Source organism: Octodon degus, unplaced genomic scaffold (genome assembly GCF_000260255.1).
Source record: "Octodon degus isolate 3935 unplaced genomic scaffold, OctDeg1.0 scaffold00262, whole genome shotgun sequence".
Taxonomy (NCBI): domain Eukaryota; kingdom Metazoa; phylum Chordata; class Mammalia; order Rodentia; family Octodontidae; genus Octodon; species Octodon degus.
In genome coordinates this window covers 890,571-905,905 of record NW_004524838.1, presented here as the reverse complement: position 1 = coordinate 905,905, position 15,335 = coordinate 890,571, and the positions used below count along the sequence as shown (strand labels likewise).

At 36.4% G+C, this 15,335-nt stretch overlaps 1 protein-coding gene across 1 annotated transcript in view; it reads left to right on the top strand.

The window, feature by feature from the left end:
* Window positions 1-15,335, top strand: part of Vps50 (VPS50, EARP/GARPII complex subunit) — a 137,829-nt gene that overhangs the window by 110,778 nt on the left and 11,716 nt on the right. Inside the window, exons 23-25 of the mRNA XM_023706534.1 lie at window positions 226-306; window positions 13,877-14,025; window positions 15,080-15,176. Of these exons, the coding sequence (XP_023562302.1) occupies window positions 226-306; window positions 13,877-14,025; window positions 15,080-15,176 (327 nt within the window). The remainder of the gene's footprint in view (window positions 1-225; window positions 307-13,876; window positions 14,026-15,079; window positions 15,177-15,335) is intronic.

Below are 15,335 nucleotides of genomic sequence, written 5' to 3'. Positions count from 1 at the left end.
CCCAGACTTGGTGGCCAGCTCAGTGTACTCGGGTGTGGGGCCAGCTCTGCTGATGGTGCCAGTTATCAAAGCCCAGTCTCTTCAGGGTCTGAAATTTTATATAGAGTTTGGAAACTGTCTCTGAAGGTTAAGTGAAAAGTCTTCAAATATTTTGATTAATTTGAAGATCTATCATTTGAAAGATTGTTTCCAGAGGAGTGTAACATGCTTTTCTTTTTCTTTCAGTTGGAATCAACTGGCCTTGGCCTTAGTAGTAGTAGACTAAGGACAACTCTAAACAGGATACAGGAAAGCCTTATCGATCTGGTAAGTAATTATAATGAATTCATTCAGTTATATAAAATAGAAATCAGATCTGTGATCAACTAGATAGAAATGTGTGTCTGTATATTCTTATGGAGTACCAGAGAACCTCAGTGTGACCATGTGTGCAGGCGGGAAGTAAAAGAAAGGTTCCTTGGAGTCCGGCAAACTTCTGTGAAGGGGCACTGGTACGTGCTGAAAAGTGTCACGTGGTGGGGAGGGTCTGAGACCCCTTTATAAATGACTGAATCAAGGGGAGCCCTTGTGATTAGCTGGCCATGTAGTCGGGTGGTCCCAGTTTTTTACTATTGTTTCACATGATGAAATGCATATTTTTAGAAGACAAGACAGCAAGACAGAAGTGGCCCTGTTTAGTTTTTAAGCTAGCATATGTTTTTATTTATTTATTTATTTATTTATTTATTTATTTATTTATTTATTGGTGGTTCAGGGGATTGAACTCAGGACCTTGCGCTTGCCAGGCAAGCACTTACTCTACTGAGCTATCTCCCCAGCCCTGTTTTTAGTATAAGAACAAAAGAAAAACTGTTCCTTAGTTGGTCACTATGCCCAAAAATGTTTTCAGGACACTTTTCTGCCTTCTTTGAATTTTTTTTAATTCCATCAATTTATGACAACTAATCATTTTTCATTTTTTCACATAATTAAGTTTATTGGTATAATTTTAAATATATACAGTGATCATAGTCATCATAGGGAATTTGTACCTGTACCTGATAAATTTTGATTTCTCTATTTTTCCCAATGTTGTTTCTTCCTTAAATCTCTTTTACCCTTTATTGTCAAACCTTTGTTTACATTTTATTATTTTTTAATTATTTTTCCCCCTTTTCCTTCCTTCCTTCCTACCCCGTTCCTTTAATCTAGTTCTTTCCTTTTGAATACTTTCTTCCCATTTCACAATTGTACATTTAGTTCTTATTTACTCTTTCAGTTTCTCATATCAGGGAGACAATGTGATGCATACACATGTAAGTCTGATTTATTTCACTTAACAATATGGTCTCGTGTTTCATCTGTTTACCTAGAAGTGCCTCAGATTTATTCTTCTTTATGGCCATCTAGTACTCCCATTTATATATTTAAAAAAATATTTATCCTTTTCTCGGTTGATGGGCATTTGGGTTCTTTTTATTGCATACTGTGCTACTATAAACATGGGTGCACATATATCGCTGTGGTATAATATTTTTTATTCTTCCTGGAGGATATCCACAAGGGGAATAGCTGGGTCAAATGAAACCTCTAGTTTTAGTTTTTTGAGGAATCTTCACACTGATTTCTGCACTGTCACCAGTAATGGAGAAGGATTCTTTTTTCCCCTCATCCCTGCCAGCAATTGTTATTGATTTCTTTATGGTAGCTATGCTTTCTGGAGTGAGATGGAATCTCAGCATTGTTTTTATTCCTAATTGTTTGAGTCTTTTGTCTTTCGATAAGTTTTAGTTAGAGGTTTATCAGTTCTATTTATTTTTTCAGAGAACTAACTCTTTCCTCCTTTGGTTATTTCTAGTTTCAATTACAATAATTTCTGCTCTGTATGTTACAAATTCCTTTCTTATACGAGCTTGGGTTTGATTTGTTATTCATTTTCTAGGAGAATTTGCCACTATAAATTTCTCTTGTATGACTGCTTTCTTTCTATCTCGTATGTTCTGATATGTTTTATTGGCAATATCCTTGAATTGTAGATACTATTTTTTTAAAGTTTTACCTATGCTCCATTGGTTGTTCCAGTGGGTGTTGTTTAATTTCCATAGGTTTAAGATATTGTTTTGATTTCTTTTACCATTGATATACACTTTCTTTACACCATGGTTTCATAATTTCCATAGGATAATTTCAGTTCCTGTGCTTTTACTTAAGCATATTGTATGAGCTAGTATGTGGTCTGTTTTGGAGATTGTCCTGTTGGCAGCTGAGAAGAACGTGTATTTTGCTATTTTGGGGTAGAACACAGTAGACATCTTCTAAATCCACTTGTCAAAAGTTTCAGTTCTAGTATCTCATTTTTTATTTTTTGGTCTAGTTGATCTATTTGTTATAATAGTGAATTGAGGTCTCCCAGTATAATTGTATTAGTGCTTTTTTGGTTTGTCATGTATATTAATAGTTGTTTTATAGAGTTGGGTACACTGGAGATCTGTCTATCTATCTATCTATCTATCTATCTATCTATCCATCTATCTATCTACCTACGTATCTATCTATCTATGATATCTTTTCCTCTTGGACTGTTCCCTTTACAGGAATGTAGTATTCTTCTTTGTCTCTCTTCATTAGTCTTAGCTTGAAATTTACTTTGTCCACAAAGAAAATAGCTACCTCTGCTTTTTTTTTTTTTTTTTTTTTTTTTGCGGAACTGGGGATTGAACTCAGATCTTTGTGCTTGCCAGAGAAGCACTTATTCTACTGAGCTATCTCCCCAGCCCCTCTACCTCTGCTTTTGTTCCAGGTTCATATCACATGGCAAATTATTTTTTAGACTTTGACTTTCTATGAATTTCCTTTTGAATTATTTTTTTTTTTTTTTTTTTTTTTTGTATGCGGCATACTCCTGAGTCTTGCTTCTTGATCCATTTTGTCTCTCTGTTTCTTTTGTTTGGTAGATTGAGACCATTAACATTGGTGCTTATCGATGATATGTATTGATTTGTCCTTGTCATGTTATTTTCCTGTTTTTGGCTCCCTTTCATTCCCCTCTGTTTAGTTGCCTGACTTGGTGAATTCATTCTGTTTGGGATTCATAAGAGTTGTAATCTTTTGTATCTCTCTCCAGAATATTCTTCAGAACATTTTGGAGTAATGGTTCAGGGTTCGTGAATATCCTCAGGTGTTCTTTGTTATATGGAAGTATCTTATTTCTCCATTAATTTTGAAAGATAGTTTTTTAGCAGGTATATCAATCTGGGTGGCAAGTTGTTTTCTTTTTTCTTTTTCTTTTTTTTAAGTTGTTTTCTTTAGGGTTTGAAATACTTCACTCTGAATTCTCTTTGGCTTAAGGGTTTGTATTGAGAAGTCTGCTATGATTCTGATGGGCTTTCTTTTACAAGTGATTTGTTTCTTTAACAGCTCTTAAGATTCTGTTCTTAAGTTGAATTTCTTGACTATTATGTGTCAGTATAACTAATGGAAGTTCTTTATGCCTCACTTATTTGTATGTCAACTTCTTTTTCCCTCCTTGGCAAGTTTTCTGCCAGTACTTCTGTGAACAGATTTTTCATGTCACTTGCACTATCTTCTACAACTCCCATTGATCTTACAGTATTTGCTTTGTCTGTCAGCTGCCAGATTGATTTCTCATAGTTCCTTATTTTAAAAAAATCGTTCTTTTCATGATTGCTAACTGCAATCCTATCTTTTATATCTGATACTCAGTGATCACATTGTTCCATTCTGCTGCATATACTTTGAACGGATTTTTAAATCTCACGGCTGCTTTACTGTTTCATGGATTCTATTTCTTTCCTATGTTGGATGTTTATGATTTCCATCATTTTCCTAAAATTCTCTATTTTTTATCTGTATCTTCTAGAGTCATGAAGCGTGTCTTTCATTATGGGTACCTTTTCTGTGGTTCTCTGAGAAATTAGTTCTGATCTGATTTTTTCCTAGAGGCATTCATGTCTTTGTTATTTCTGATGTGAATACTTCAGAGTCCAGGTGGGTGGCTTTGGAATTGTTTCACCTCAGTGTTTTCTTTGTTTGCCTTTTGATGAACTAGAAGTCTAGAGTTGCATCTTGGATTGTCTTCTCATTTTATTTCCCTCCCTCCTTCCCTCCCTCCCTCCCATCCTTCCTCTCTCCCTCCCTCCCTCCCTCCCTCCCATCCTCCCTTTCTCCCTCCCTCCCTCCCTCCATTTCTCCCTCCCTCCATCTTTTCCTTCCTTTCATCCTTCCTTCCTTTTAGTTTAATTCCTGGGTTGATGCTTATAAATTACTTATGGTGAGTACCTTTTTGCTAGTGTGTAAAAGCCTTAAGGAATGACTGTTTCTCACAGTTGTCTTCTAGGTGTAGCTAGCTTTTGAGTTTTAAATCGGATACAAGATCCTACCTCTTCTGTTTATTGAGAATGAGAAGTTGCTGCCTTCTTGGTCTAGTCCCTGGTTTTTTGGCACTGGCCTGTTATTTTTTATGATCCCTAAGCAAGCTCAATCTTAGTATACCAGGAGGAGCAATTGATTAGAATAATTATATCACCTTAGCTAAAGTGGTATGATCAAGAGTAACAATAGTAGAAAAAACAGCCTAGAAAATGACAAGATGTGGCAACTATTAATTTGCATCCTGGACCATGTGAACTATATTTCTGGTTGTATAACAAAATCTAAAATAAACCAGATAATAGTATGCAGTAAATTAGCATTCAGTGTAGTGATTTTACCCTCAGCGAGGAAAGTTAAATGGGTTAGGGGGTAAAATAGAGAAATAGAATAAGAGGATGAGAGTAGAAGCTGGAGGACAAAGGAAGATCATGTAAACTTTTGGAAACTGGTGAAGAATACGGGAGGGAAAGAAAAGGAACAAAAATAGCAGAACAACGACTAGAAACTAGAAACTCTTCACTGTCATATAAAAAGAAGTTCAAACAATCAAAAAAAAAACAACAACAACAACAAGAAATTAATAAAAATGGAAAATAAAAAAAACAAAGTCCATTTTGAGTCATGTATCTGTTGTTAGTGGTAGACAGCCTAGGTAGACAGAGTCCAGTTTGAATTGATTAATCTCAGTGAGGCAGTGATAGCTTTAAATGGGGATAGAGGATAATCCCAGCAAGCCTGCACCTTTTATTCCACTGAAGTGCTATGTCCCTCACAGCTCTCAGCGTTCTCCAGGGGAGGGATGGCTGTAGGATGGAGAAGTAAAAGAGGTAGAAAACTGAGGTCAGCTGGAGCCCTCTGTCTGGATGGGAGGAAAGGAACTGCTCAACTACTGCAGCAAATTTGTATTTATACATCGGCAGGTTGATGTGGTATGCCTCCCCTGCCCACCAACCTGCCTGCATGGTAGCCTGGAGTGCCATGTGTTCTTAGAGTTGGAGCAGCTCCTTCATGTGGCTCACCTTGGGTGCTCTTTTTTTCCCATCCTTGTTCCACTCGTGTGATCCATCTCCAGCTTCAACCGCTTCCCACAATAAAATTAATTTTTTGATATGTCCAGAAAATTCCAGTAATACAAATTATCTATGTATCAGTAAATTAATGGCAGTAAAGGCTAAAGTAAGTCTTTTATTGTGAGAATAATTATTGATTGAAGTTTCATTTCTACAACAAATGGGTATATCCTCTTTTACTTACTGGACTGGAGTAAACTGATAATCTTGATTCAGTTGAGGAGCTCTTCATTTAAGTGCATTTAGCACATACCATTCGTTTATGTCAGCCGACATTTTGTGGTATCTTGTTCTTTTCACTGTTTTTCTAAATGTAAACATAAACTGTTAGACTTCAAGCAGATGATTGCCATAATTTTTATGCCTCAAATGCCAGTGTTCACTGGGAACAAAGGAAAGTATTTTAATGAAAACCTTTCGGTTTAGGGGTGGCAATTCTGTTGATCTCTGACTATTTTGTGAAAGAACCCTATAAGTAAAGACAACTCATTGTGTTAAAGGAACTGAGAGGTAGTTGTGTAAGTGCTTCTGGCCCTTCCTGTCACCAGGAGGTAGACCTCTTATCTCTTAGATTTCAGATACCCTTTTCTAACCTGCTGCTATCCTCTAGCACCACCTACTTGCTTACTCTTTCCCAAATTCACTGCAGAGTGAGCATCTAAATTCAAAGAAATTTTCAGTTTTATAAATATGTTGTATTTATTGTGATCTATAGCTAATCATAAAATTAAAGGTAACTGCAATTGTGTATGTTAATGGTGATCTTTGAGCTATTTGAGTTTGAATATTGTCAAGAAGTTCATGTCAGATTAAGTTAAGTTATAAAATCTTTTCACATGAGAACATTTGTTAGAAAAAGAAACTGTCTCAATGCTGTTTATCAATAAAACTTTGAAAAAAAAAAAGAAAAAGATTTTGTCATACTATTAGAATATAATACTCCAAGCTCGTTTTCCCACAATATTTATTCACACCAAGTAGCAGCTGGTTTTAGGTCTCCTCACCATTCTTTGGTTTGTTCAGAGATAGCTATTTACAATTCTGAACTGACAAGAAAATACCAAGTGCTTTACAAGGTGCTAGCAGTAGAGAAAAGAGAAGTAAAAGAGCCAAGTGATGAGGTACAGAATGAAATACAGGATAGATGAATGTTTACTATCAATTTGATCAGCCATGATTACTGTATGCATGATTCCTTGTGCTAGTACAATGGTCCCTCTAGTAGAGGAGGCACATAAGGAATACAAGTCTAATGCTTGTGTTGAGAGTGGTAAGGAAGTAGGTATGAAAGACAGGAAAGAAAGACAGAAAGCAGTTAAGGAAGTGAGTCACCTGGAGAAGAATGCATTTGGTCAACAAGCACTTATTTAGCACCTGCCAATTGAAAATTGACACCCAAGCAACTTTCTAGGCGTTAAAGACATAGTTTTAGGTGTGGTAAAGGAAGCCCGACAAAGTCGCTGCCCATGTGGAACTTATTTTATAGTAAGAGGATCATAGTTTGAGGAAAAGTGTATTAGGTTGAGAAAATACAAAATGCATGCACCCTGAGTAAGGTACATGCTTTCTTTGTGCAGGAACAGGATAGTAGCCAATGTAATTGGAATGATGTACTTAGATGAAAGCAGAGAGATTGCCAGGGCCTATGTCATGTAGTGCCTTGACACTTTATATATTTTTAAAGACACTTCATTATTTTAAAAAGATTTACTTTGGCTGCTATTGGTACCAGGTTAGGAGAAACATGAGGTAGATTGCATTGAGGCATTAGAGGGAAAACATTTTCAAGAAGTGACCAGAGTTTGAATCTTTCAAAGGTGGCCCCATGAAGATTTGTCAAGGGATTGGAAATGGTGTATGTAGTCCTGAGAGGAGTCAAGCATGACATTTACCTTCTAGAGAGAGAATGGAAGAACCATTGTTGAAGATAGATGAGGCTTTTGGGAGAGACTATTCAAAGAGGACTTCAGAGTTCATTTTTAGATATTAAGTGCTGTGAAGGTAAGGGAGAAGTTGGAGTCAGGTAGAGAAGTTTTGAACTTATTAACATATAAATGGCATAAAACTGTGACTAGTTGAATTATGTGGTGAGTAGAGTATAAGTATAAAGAAGTCTGTGTACTGAAGTTGGGGCACCAGAGTTTAAAGATCAGGGAGAATGACAAGGGACCAGCAGAATAAGGCGACCAGCAGAGTGTGATGTTCTGGGAAGTAATTACAGAAAGTTTTTCAAGATCAGCTATGTAGAGTCCCACAGTGTGGATATTTAGGGCTGGTTGTTGGCTTTGGTTAGATGGAGGCCATCAGGGACCTCATAACTTTCCCTCAGTGAGGCAGACAAATGCTGGATTGAAGTGCTTTGAAAGAGCACAAGATGTTCAACATCAATGGTCATTCGAGAAATGCAAATTAAAACAACAATGAGATTCCATCTCACCCAGAAGGAATGGCTAACATCAAGAAGTTAGCCAGTAACAAATGCTTGAGGGTCTGCAGAGAAAAAGGAACCCTCTGCACTCCTGGTGGGAATGCAGACTGGTACAACGACTGTGTAAATCAGTGTGGAGATTCCTTAAAGAGCTAGGATTGGAGATCCGATTCAAGCCAGCTATTCCCCTCCTGGTTATTTTTCCAGAAGAACTAAAAACATCATGCCACAATGATAGATTTGCACTCATGTTTATAGCAGCCCAATTTGTCATAAGTAAATTCTGGAAACAACCTCGATGCTCATCAACTAAAAATGGATAAAGAAGATTTGGTATTTTTACACAGTGTAGTATTATTCAACTATAAAACAGAATAAATTTGAGTCTTATGTCAGTGAATGATGCTACTAGGGTACATACTCTTAAATGAAATAAATCAGACCCACATGTACAAACATCATATTGTCTCCTTGGTGTAAGAACCTGAAAGAGAACAGTGGAATCAGAAGGTCACAGTAGATACTAGAAAAAGGGAATGAACCTACTCAGAAGGAAAGAGTTACTGAGCTGAGAAGGATGGGAGGGGGAGTGGGGGAGATACAGTTATCTGTGTTTGTAAGTAGTATGGTTTGGACAACTGTACTCTGCACTTCTGCTGGTCTTTGGAAAGAAGGAATTAATGCTGTAATTTTTTTCATCTCCTTTTTTTCAATTGCTTGTACTTTTTTCTCCTTAATTTCTTATATATTCTTTTTTTTTTTTTCTTTCTTCCAATTTTACATGCATATATCTGGACCATGCCGGTCCCAATCTGAGGTGATACACATGGCTGGTGGGTGACCCACCCTGGACTGCCTGTTGTACTTCATCTCCTGAAACACCTATCTTTCAGGTCTCCTTCTCTATCTAGTTTCCTTTTCACTTTTACTTTGGAAGTCTGAATTCATGGGCCTGATAAAAGTGATCCTGCCCTTCAAAATCTTACAAGAAACTATAGCTAACAGTGTACTTTGTGTCATGTATATGCTTGTGCCTGCTTGGATGGTGGAAACACAAGTTACTAAACTCTTTCTTCATGGGTGACTGAGAAGTTGTAGAAAGGAAGTGGCCCATGAATTCAGACTTCCAAAGTAAAAGTGAAAAGGAAGCTAGATAGAGAAGGAGACCTGAAAGATAGGTGTTTGAGGAGATGAAGTACAACAGGCAGTCCAGGGTGGGTCACCCACCAGCCATGTGTATCACCTCAGATTGGGACCGACATAGTCATCAGTTTCAAATGAACAATGCCCTGGTAACACATTTAGACTTTTTCTATAATTAAATTGAGGCTGTCAGACCAGGGAATAGGATGATCACACTGCTATTTAGAAGGATAGCACTGGTGTTGTAGAAAAATAAACCAGGCAACTGCGTGGAGACTGGAATAGAAATGAAAAGCGGAAGACTAAAGTTTCAACTTCAAGGCTTATTGCTATGTGATCTTGTTTTAGTTTTCTTAAAATTACTTTAAAATTTACTAAGATATAGAAACTGTCCATATTTCTTGAATATAGTGTGGTATTTTGATAGCTGTTTACAGTGTGTAATCATAAAATCATTTATTTTATCTATCACCTCATGAATTTACCTTTTCCTTTTATTGAGGAGTCTCCAAGAACCTCTCCTCTAAGTATTTTGAAATGTTTAGAGCAATGCTGTGCAATAGGTACCACTGCTTTTCCCTCTCACTTACCTGTTTATTTGTGTCTCTTCACCAGTTTCTTTGTATGCCCTCTCCTCTGCCCTTCCCCAGCCTCTGGTAGCTTCCCTTCTACTCCCCACTTCCTTCAGATACTACATGTGAATAAGATCATGTGGTACTTGTCTTTCTGTACCTGGCTTATTATTAATGTTCCCCAGTCTCATCTGTATTATCACGAATGACAGGATTTTGTTCTTTATGGCTAACATGTATTCCTCTATCAATTAATGGATAGTTAGATTGATCCTGTACCTTGGCAATTCTAAGTAGTGTTACAATAAAAAAATATGGGGTATAGTGAAATGGCTGAACACATAGCAGCTCTCTTCAGTGTCTTTGGGTTACTTGACACTGCTTTCTCTAATAGCTGTAGTAATTTACTTTTCCTCCAGTATTATGTGAGTTCTCTTTTCTCCACATTCTAGCAAGTTGCTTGCTTGCTTGTTTGTTTGTTTATTACCTTTCTGCTTACAGCTGTGCTTATTGGGATCAGGTGATGACTCATTGTAGTTTTGATATGTATTTTTCTGATGATTAAGTGATGTGGTGAACAGTTTTTTGACTTGTATTAGTACATGTTTATAGTACATAATGATTACTGTAGGGAGTTGTAGATTGAAACCAGACAAATCAACCAGAGAACATGTAAAACATTTAAGATAATTGTACCAGGTCAAGGTACACTTTTAGATACATTGTCTGCGCTGGATTGCAATACCTTTTTTTTTGTTTGTTTATTTATTCATTTTTCTTTCTTTGCTTTGCGCATGTCCTTTAAGGGCATTTGTATACCTTCTTTGGAGAAATGTCAATTCAGGTCTTTTTCTCATTTTTAATTGGAATATTTGGATTATTTTGCTATTGAGTTGTTTGGATTCTTTACATTGTCTAAATGTTAACTCTTGTCATCATAGTTTAATATGTTTTCTCCTATTCTGTAGCTTGTCTCACTGTTACGTTGTTTTCTTTATTGTCAGCAGCTTTTTAGTTTGATGTAATCCATTTGTGTATACTTGCTGTTATTGCCTGTGTTCTTGAGGTCTTGTCCAAAGAGTCCCATCCCAATTTTCTGAAGCGTTTCCCTTATGTTTTCTTCTAGTAGTTTCAGGTCTTCAGTTTTAGTCTTGTCAGTTTTGGGTTGATTTTTGTGTATGAATGCATAAGGATCTAGTATCATTCTTTAGCAGTGGGTATCTAGTTTTCCCAGCAACATTTATTGAAGACACAGACCTTTTCTCCATTGTGTACTTCTGGCCTCTCTAAAATCAATTATCTCTGTGTAGATTTATTTCTATGTTCTCTATGCTGTTCCACTTATCTACTTATGTGTTCTACCAGTACTGTATTCTTTGGTTACTATACAGTATGTAGTTTATTTTAAAGTAAGGTAGTGTAATGTGCCCAGCTTTGTTCTTTTTCCACAAAAAAAAAAGAAAGAAAAGAAAGAAATCTATGGGTGTAACAAAAGCAATTCTAAGAAGAAGTTATTTTATTAATTTATTCATTGTTATCTATTATATAAATATTATTTAATTAGAAGAGTCTACCTCACACTGCTAAAGGGCCTGAGATCTGATTAAGTAGTGATAACAGAAAGGAATGACAAAAACATCTCTTTAGGCAAAGTTTTGGGTGTGGGTAATAAGGAAATAGAGAGTTGTGGATGGTTTCTAGGTTTCTCACTTGGTCAGACATTAAATAACTATCAAAATTAAATAGCATGGGCTACAGTGGATAACAAATAGTATCTAATTTTTTCAAGTCTTTTTTGATATAATTATTTTGAAATAAGTAATGAAAGAGCAACATTAAGTAATTTTCATGGGTCCATGGTCCTGATTCAACTTAGAAAGTGCAGTTATTCCCAAATAACTTAAACGCTAGAGAAGTAATGAAAGTTTTGAGAGAATATTTAGAAGATCAGAAATGAAAAGAATTCAGCAATGTAGCCATTTCTATTTTGAAAGGTTTTGTTATTTTTATTTCCTAAGTTTATAAAAATAAATTGTACTTCCAGTATCTTGCATTTAATGACTCTTATTCATCAGAAAATAATGTTGGAGACTTGTGATTAGAGACTTGCTTCAACAGTAACACACATTGACATTTTCAAGTACTTTTAGATTTATTTATGTCCAATTTTTATGCTGAGATTTCCTCTGAGGGTCATTTAAAGCACTTAATTATATTTGCATTTAAATGTCTAATTGTGCTGTCCATTCTTTCAGTGTTCTTTGAAAATCCATAATATAACCATTTAATGTTCTCCATACTCAAAGTAGTTCCTAAATACAGAGGATTGTAATTAGATGTTTGACGCCTCTTCTGCCTCCACCATTCCATAATTCAATCAAAATTTTAATTTTGCTAAATGGTTGAATGGTAGAAAATATGTAGCCTATGAGATATAAATTATCCTATGAATTTTTTTCTTCTTATGTACTTCTTTTTTGGAATTTTTTTTCCAAGATGTAATATGTAAACTTTCCTGCCAAAAATACTATACGTAAACTGAGATTATAATTTCCATTTTAAAGGTTTTTTTTAAGAGAATAAAAATTAGTTAAAAACAACAAGAACATCATCATCAACAACAAAGCATTAGAAGTGATACAAAATTTCATTAAACAAAATGATAGGAATTCCACAATGCATATTGTTTTCAAATTAGTTGTTCAGATTATCAGATAAGCTAATTATTAATAGAAGTAAAATTGTCTAGAGACGTTTTTCATGGTGAAATTATAATGAGATTATAATGCCATTCACATCGTTATGAGGAAATTACTACTTTGGATTGAATGTAGCATCTATTAGGTAAGTGTTGTGATATCAGTACTCTATACAAACACTTCCATGTTTCCTGCACAAAAGAAAGCTTGTTCAGCTAAATACATCTCTACTGACATATGTAGCGTGATTGGAACTTGGGTTGACGTTCTTCTGGTCCTGTGTTAGCTACTCCAGGTAGCTAGTTCAGATCTTTAGTTAAGATCGCGAGACACTCTTATCTGCCCCATCCTGTGGGTATATTTCTGTGACGCCTAAGAAGGTGCCCAGCTCATATCCTGGAAACTGTTTGCCTTGCATCAGAATACCTGGGAAGATAATCAGTGATGAGAAGATTGCTAGTGAGTGTAGCATCAGATGAAAATTAAATAGAGATCTGAAGCTAGTAAGGTTTCTTGACTTCGGATCAGTCTATATCCCTCATGTAGTATCTGAAATTGTTGGTGTTCTCCTGGGCAGTGCAGAGGAGCCCAGCATACCCTGCCCTCTGGGCATCGCTTTCTTCTATTCATACTGGCCATCTTCTCATCAAAAATCTCTGTCCAGTTATATACAGTATAGTTGGTTCTGTTTCATTTTATAACTACATTCTAGTCCTACCTTCTTGAGATTCTATCAAACTTACCTTCATTAAGATTTAGTAGTGGGGCCAGGGATATATTTCAGTGGCAGAGCTCCTACATGGCAAGCACAGGGTCCAGAATTCAATTCCTAGTACCCCCCCCCAAAAAAAAAGCAGTTGTGAAGTGATTGATCAAACTGTGCTTTACAGTCCTGTCAGCTTGGTTCTCAAGAGACAATCTCATTTCCCTCATTTGCAAGTTTTTGAGAGCTTTCTTACTGTTGTCTCAGGAGAAATATTTGTCAATTCATAGAAGTTTCTTGTGCTGGAAGATGTTAAATCATGCATTTATATCACATGCAGTGGTATATGATATATAAAATGATTTTCACTTAGTATGAAAAGCAAAGTTTGAGGCCAGCATGATAGCTCAGTGAACTAAGTGCCTGCTTTGGCAAGTGAAGGGACCAAGGTTCGATCCCTGGCCCCACATGCTACGCTGGCCTTGCACCCGGGATGCACTGAGCCAGTGTCAGAGTCTAGACATGGTGGCTCACAGCTGTAATCCCAGCGCTGGGGAGGCTGACAACAGGAGGATCACTGTGAGTCCAAGCTGTATACTGAGACCCTGTACAAATACATAAAAAAGTGAAAAAAGAAAAAGAAAAAGAAATGGAGAGTAAAGTTTGGATAGTAACAAGTCATAAAATGTGGGGGAAAAAATAAAAATAGGTGTACTTGGAGTATACCTATCAGTATTTTAATTACAGTTCTGGTTGGCCTAAACTTCTATTCTGTGGTTTATTGCTGTTATTATGATGGTGTTTACTACTTATTACTGTGATTACTATGGTCTATTACTGTTAGACTTCCTGCTTTAGCTGTTGTGCATACATGTACATTGTGTTTTCAGGAAGTTTCAGCTGATCCTCCTGCCACACTCACAGCGGCAGAAGAAAGAAAGGAGAAGGTTCCCAGCCCTCACCTCAGCCACCTTGTGGTTTTGACATCTGGGGATACATTGTATGGGTTGGCAGAAAGAGTGATCGCCACAGAGTCCTTGTAAGTTGTTAGAGATAGTTGCTTTGCCTTTAACTAAGAAAAGTTCTACAAGCAAATACTATATAATTTAACTTCTACAATTACTACCTCTGTCACGTATTTCTGAGATGTGACATATGCTAATGTGGATTGCCAGTTGATTTTTAAAATTGCATGGTTGGCTTTTAGTTATATAAATGAAGAAAATCTTCCAAGTTTTGATCTTTAGTAACATGATCCATCCTATAGGTAAATCTTTAAGAAGTCTTATAGTATACATTTCTCTATTGAAGACTGAAGGTTCTAGAGAACCTGTAGCTACATTATCAGATTAGTGTTAAATATAACCAAATATATTAAATAATTAAATATAATTCATCCTTGACAAGCCCCCAGATATGTTAATTCTCTTAAAGCAAGTAAGTTTTTCCATCAAATGGCCAATGTAACTGAATAATTTTGGCCTACATGACAGAGTGGAGGCGAGCAGTGCTGGACCCCAGGATGTCTGCACTGGGGGTGTACTGCAGGCTGCGTTTGGGGTCCATTCACCAGACCGTGGCTCCTGCCTGCACACAGCTTCCTGCACTGGGGTTCACCTGTGTGCATGCTGGGCGAGTACATTTCTCTGCATGTTACGAATGTTTGGATAACTTACAAAAAGTTTTACATCTTGAATCTGAAAAGTGTGTTGTAGAACAGACTTCAGAGTTTGTTTACGTGAAAAGTCTGTTGTATATAATAGAAAGGAATCTTTAAAATAAATCCTTTAAAACTACTATATTCTCTTTTCAATCTGTTTTGTTACCTGTGCTCGAGTCTTACACACAAAGCAGCATAACTTTATCTTGTGGTGACCTGGTTATGTCCTTTGAAGTTACTCTTCTTTTACCTACTCTCCATTCATTAACTGTATAAACTGTCAGTGAATGTGTCATGGTCAGATTATCCTAAGTTGGAAAATAATTTTAATTGTTAAGGTTTTGCTTGGAGATCTTAGAAGATTAATTGCACACAAGAACACAGTTGGCTTCACATCCCTTAATTTGTTTACATGGTGGTTATTATCCTTTAGGGTGTTCTTGGCTGAACAGTTTGAGTTTCTTCAGCCACATCTGGATGCTGTGATGCCTGCAGTCAAGAAGCCCTTTCTGCAACAGTTCTATTCTCAGGTATGGATGGTCTTCTATTGTGTCATTTCAGTGGGGAAAGGTAGGACTGTCACCAGTTACTTCAGTTTTTGTTTTTGCTTTGTTTTGTTTTTCTACTAAAGTTCAGTTTCCAAACTCTAGGAGAGCTACTACTTCATGGGTTCCGGTATTTAAAATGAA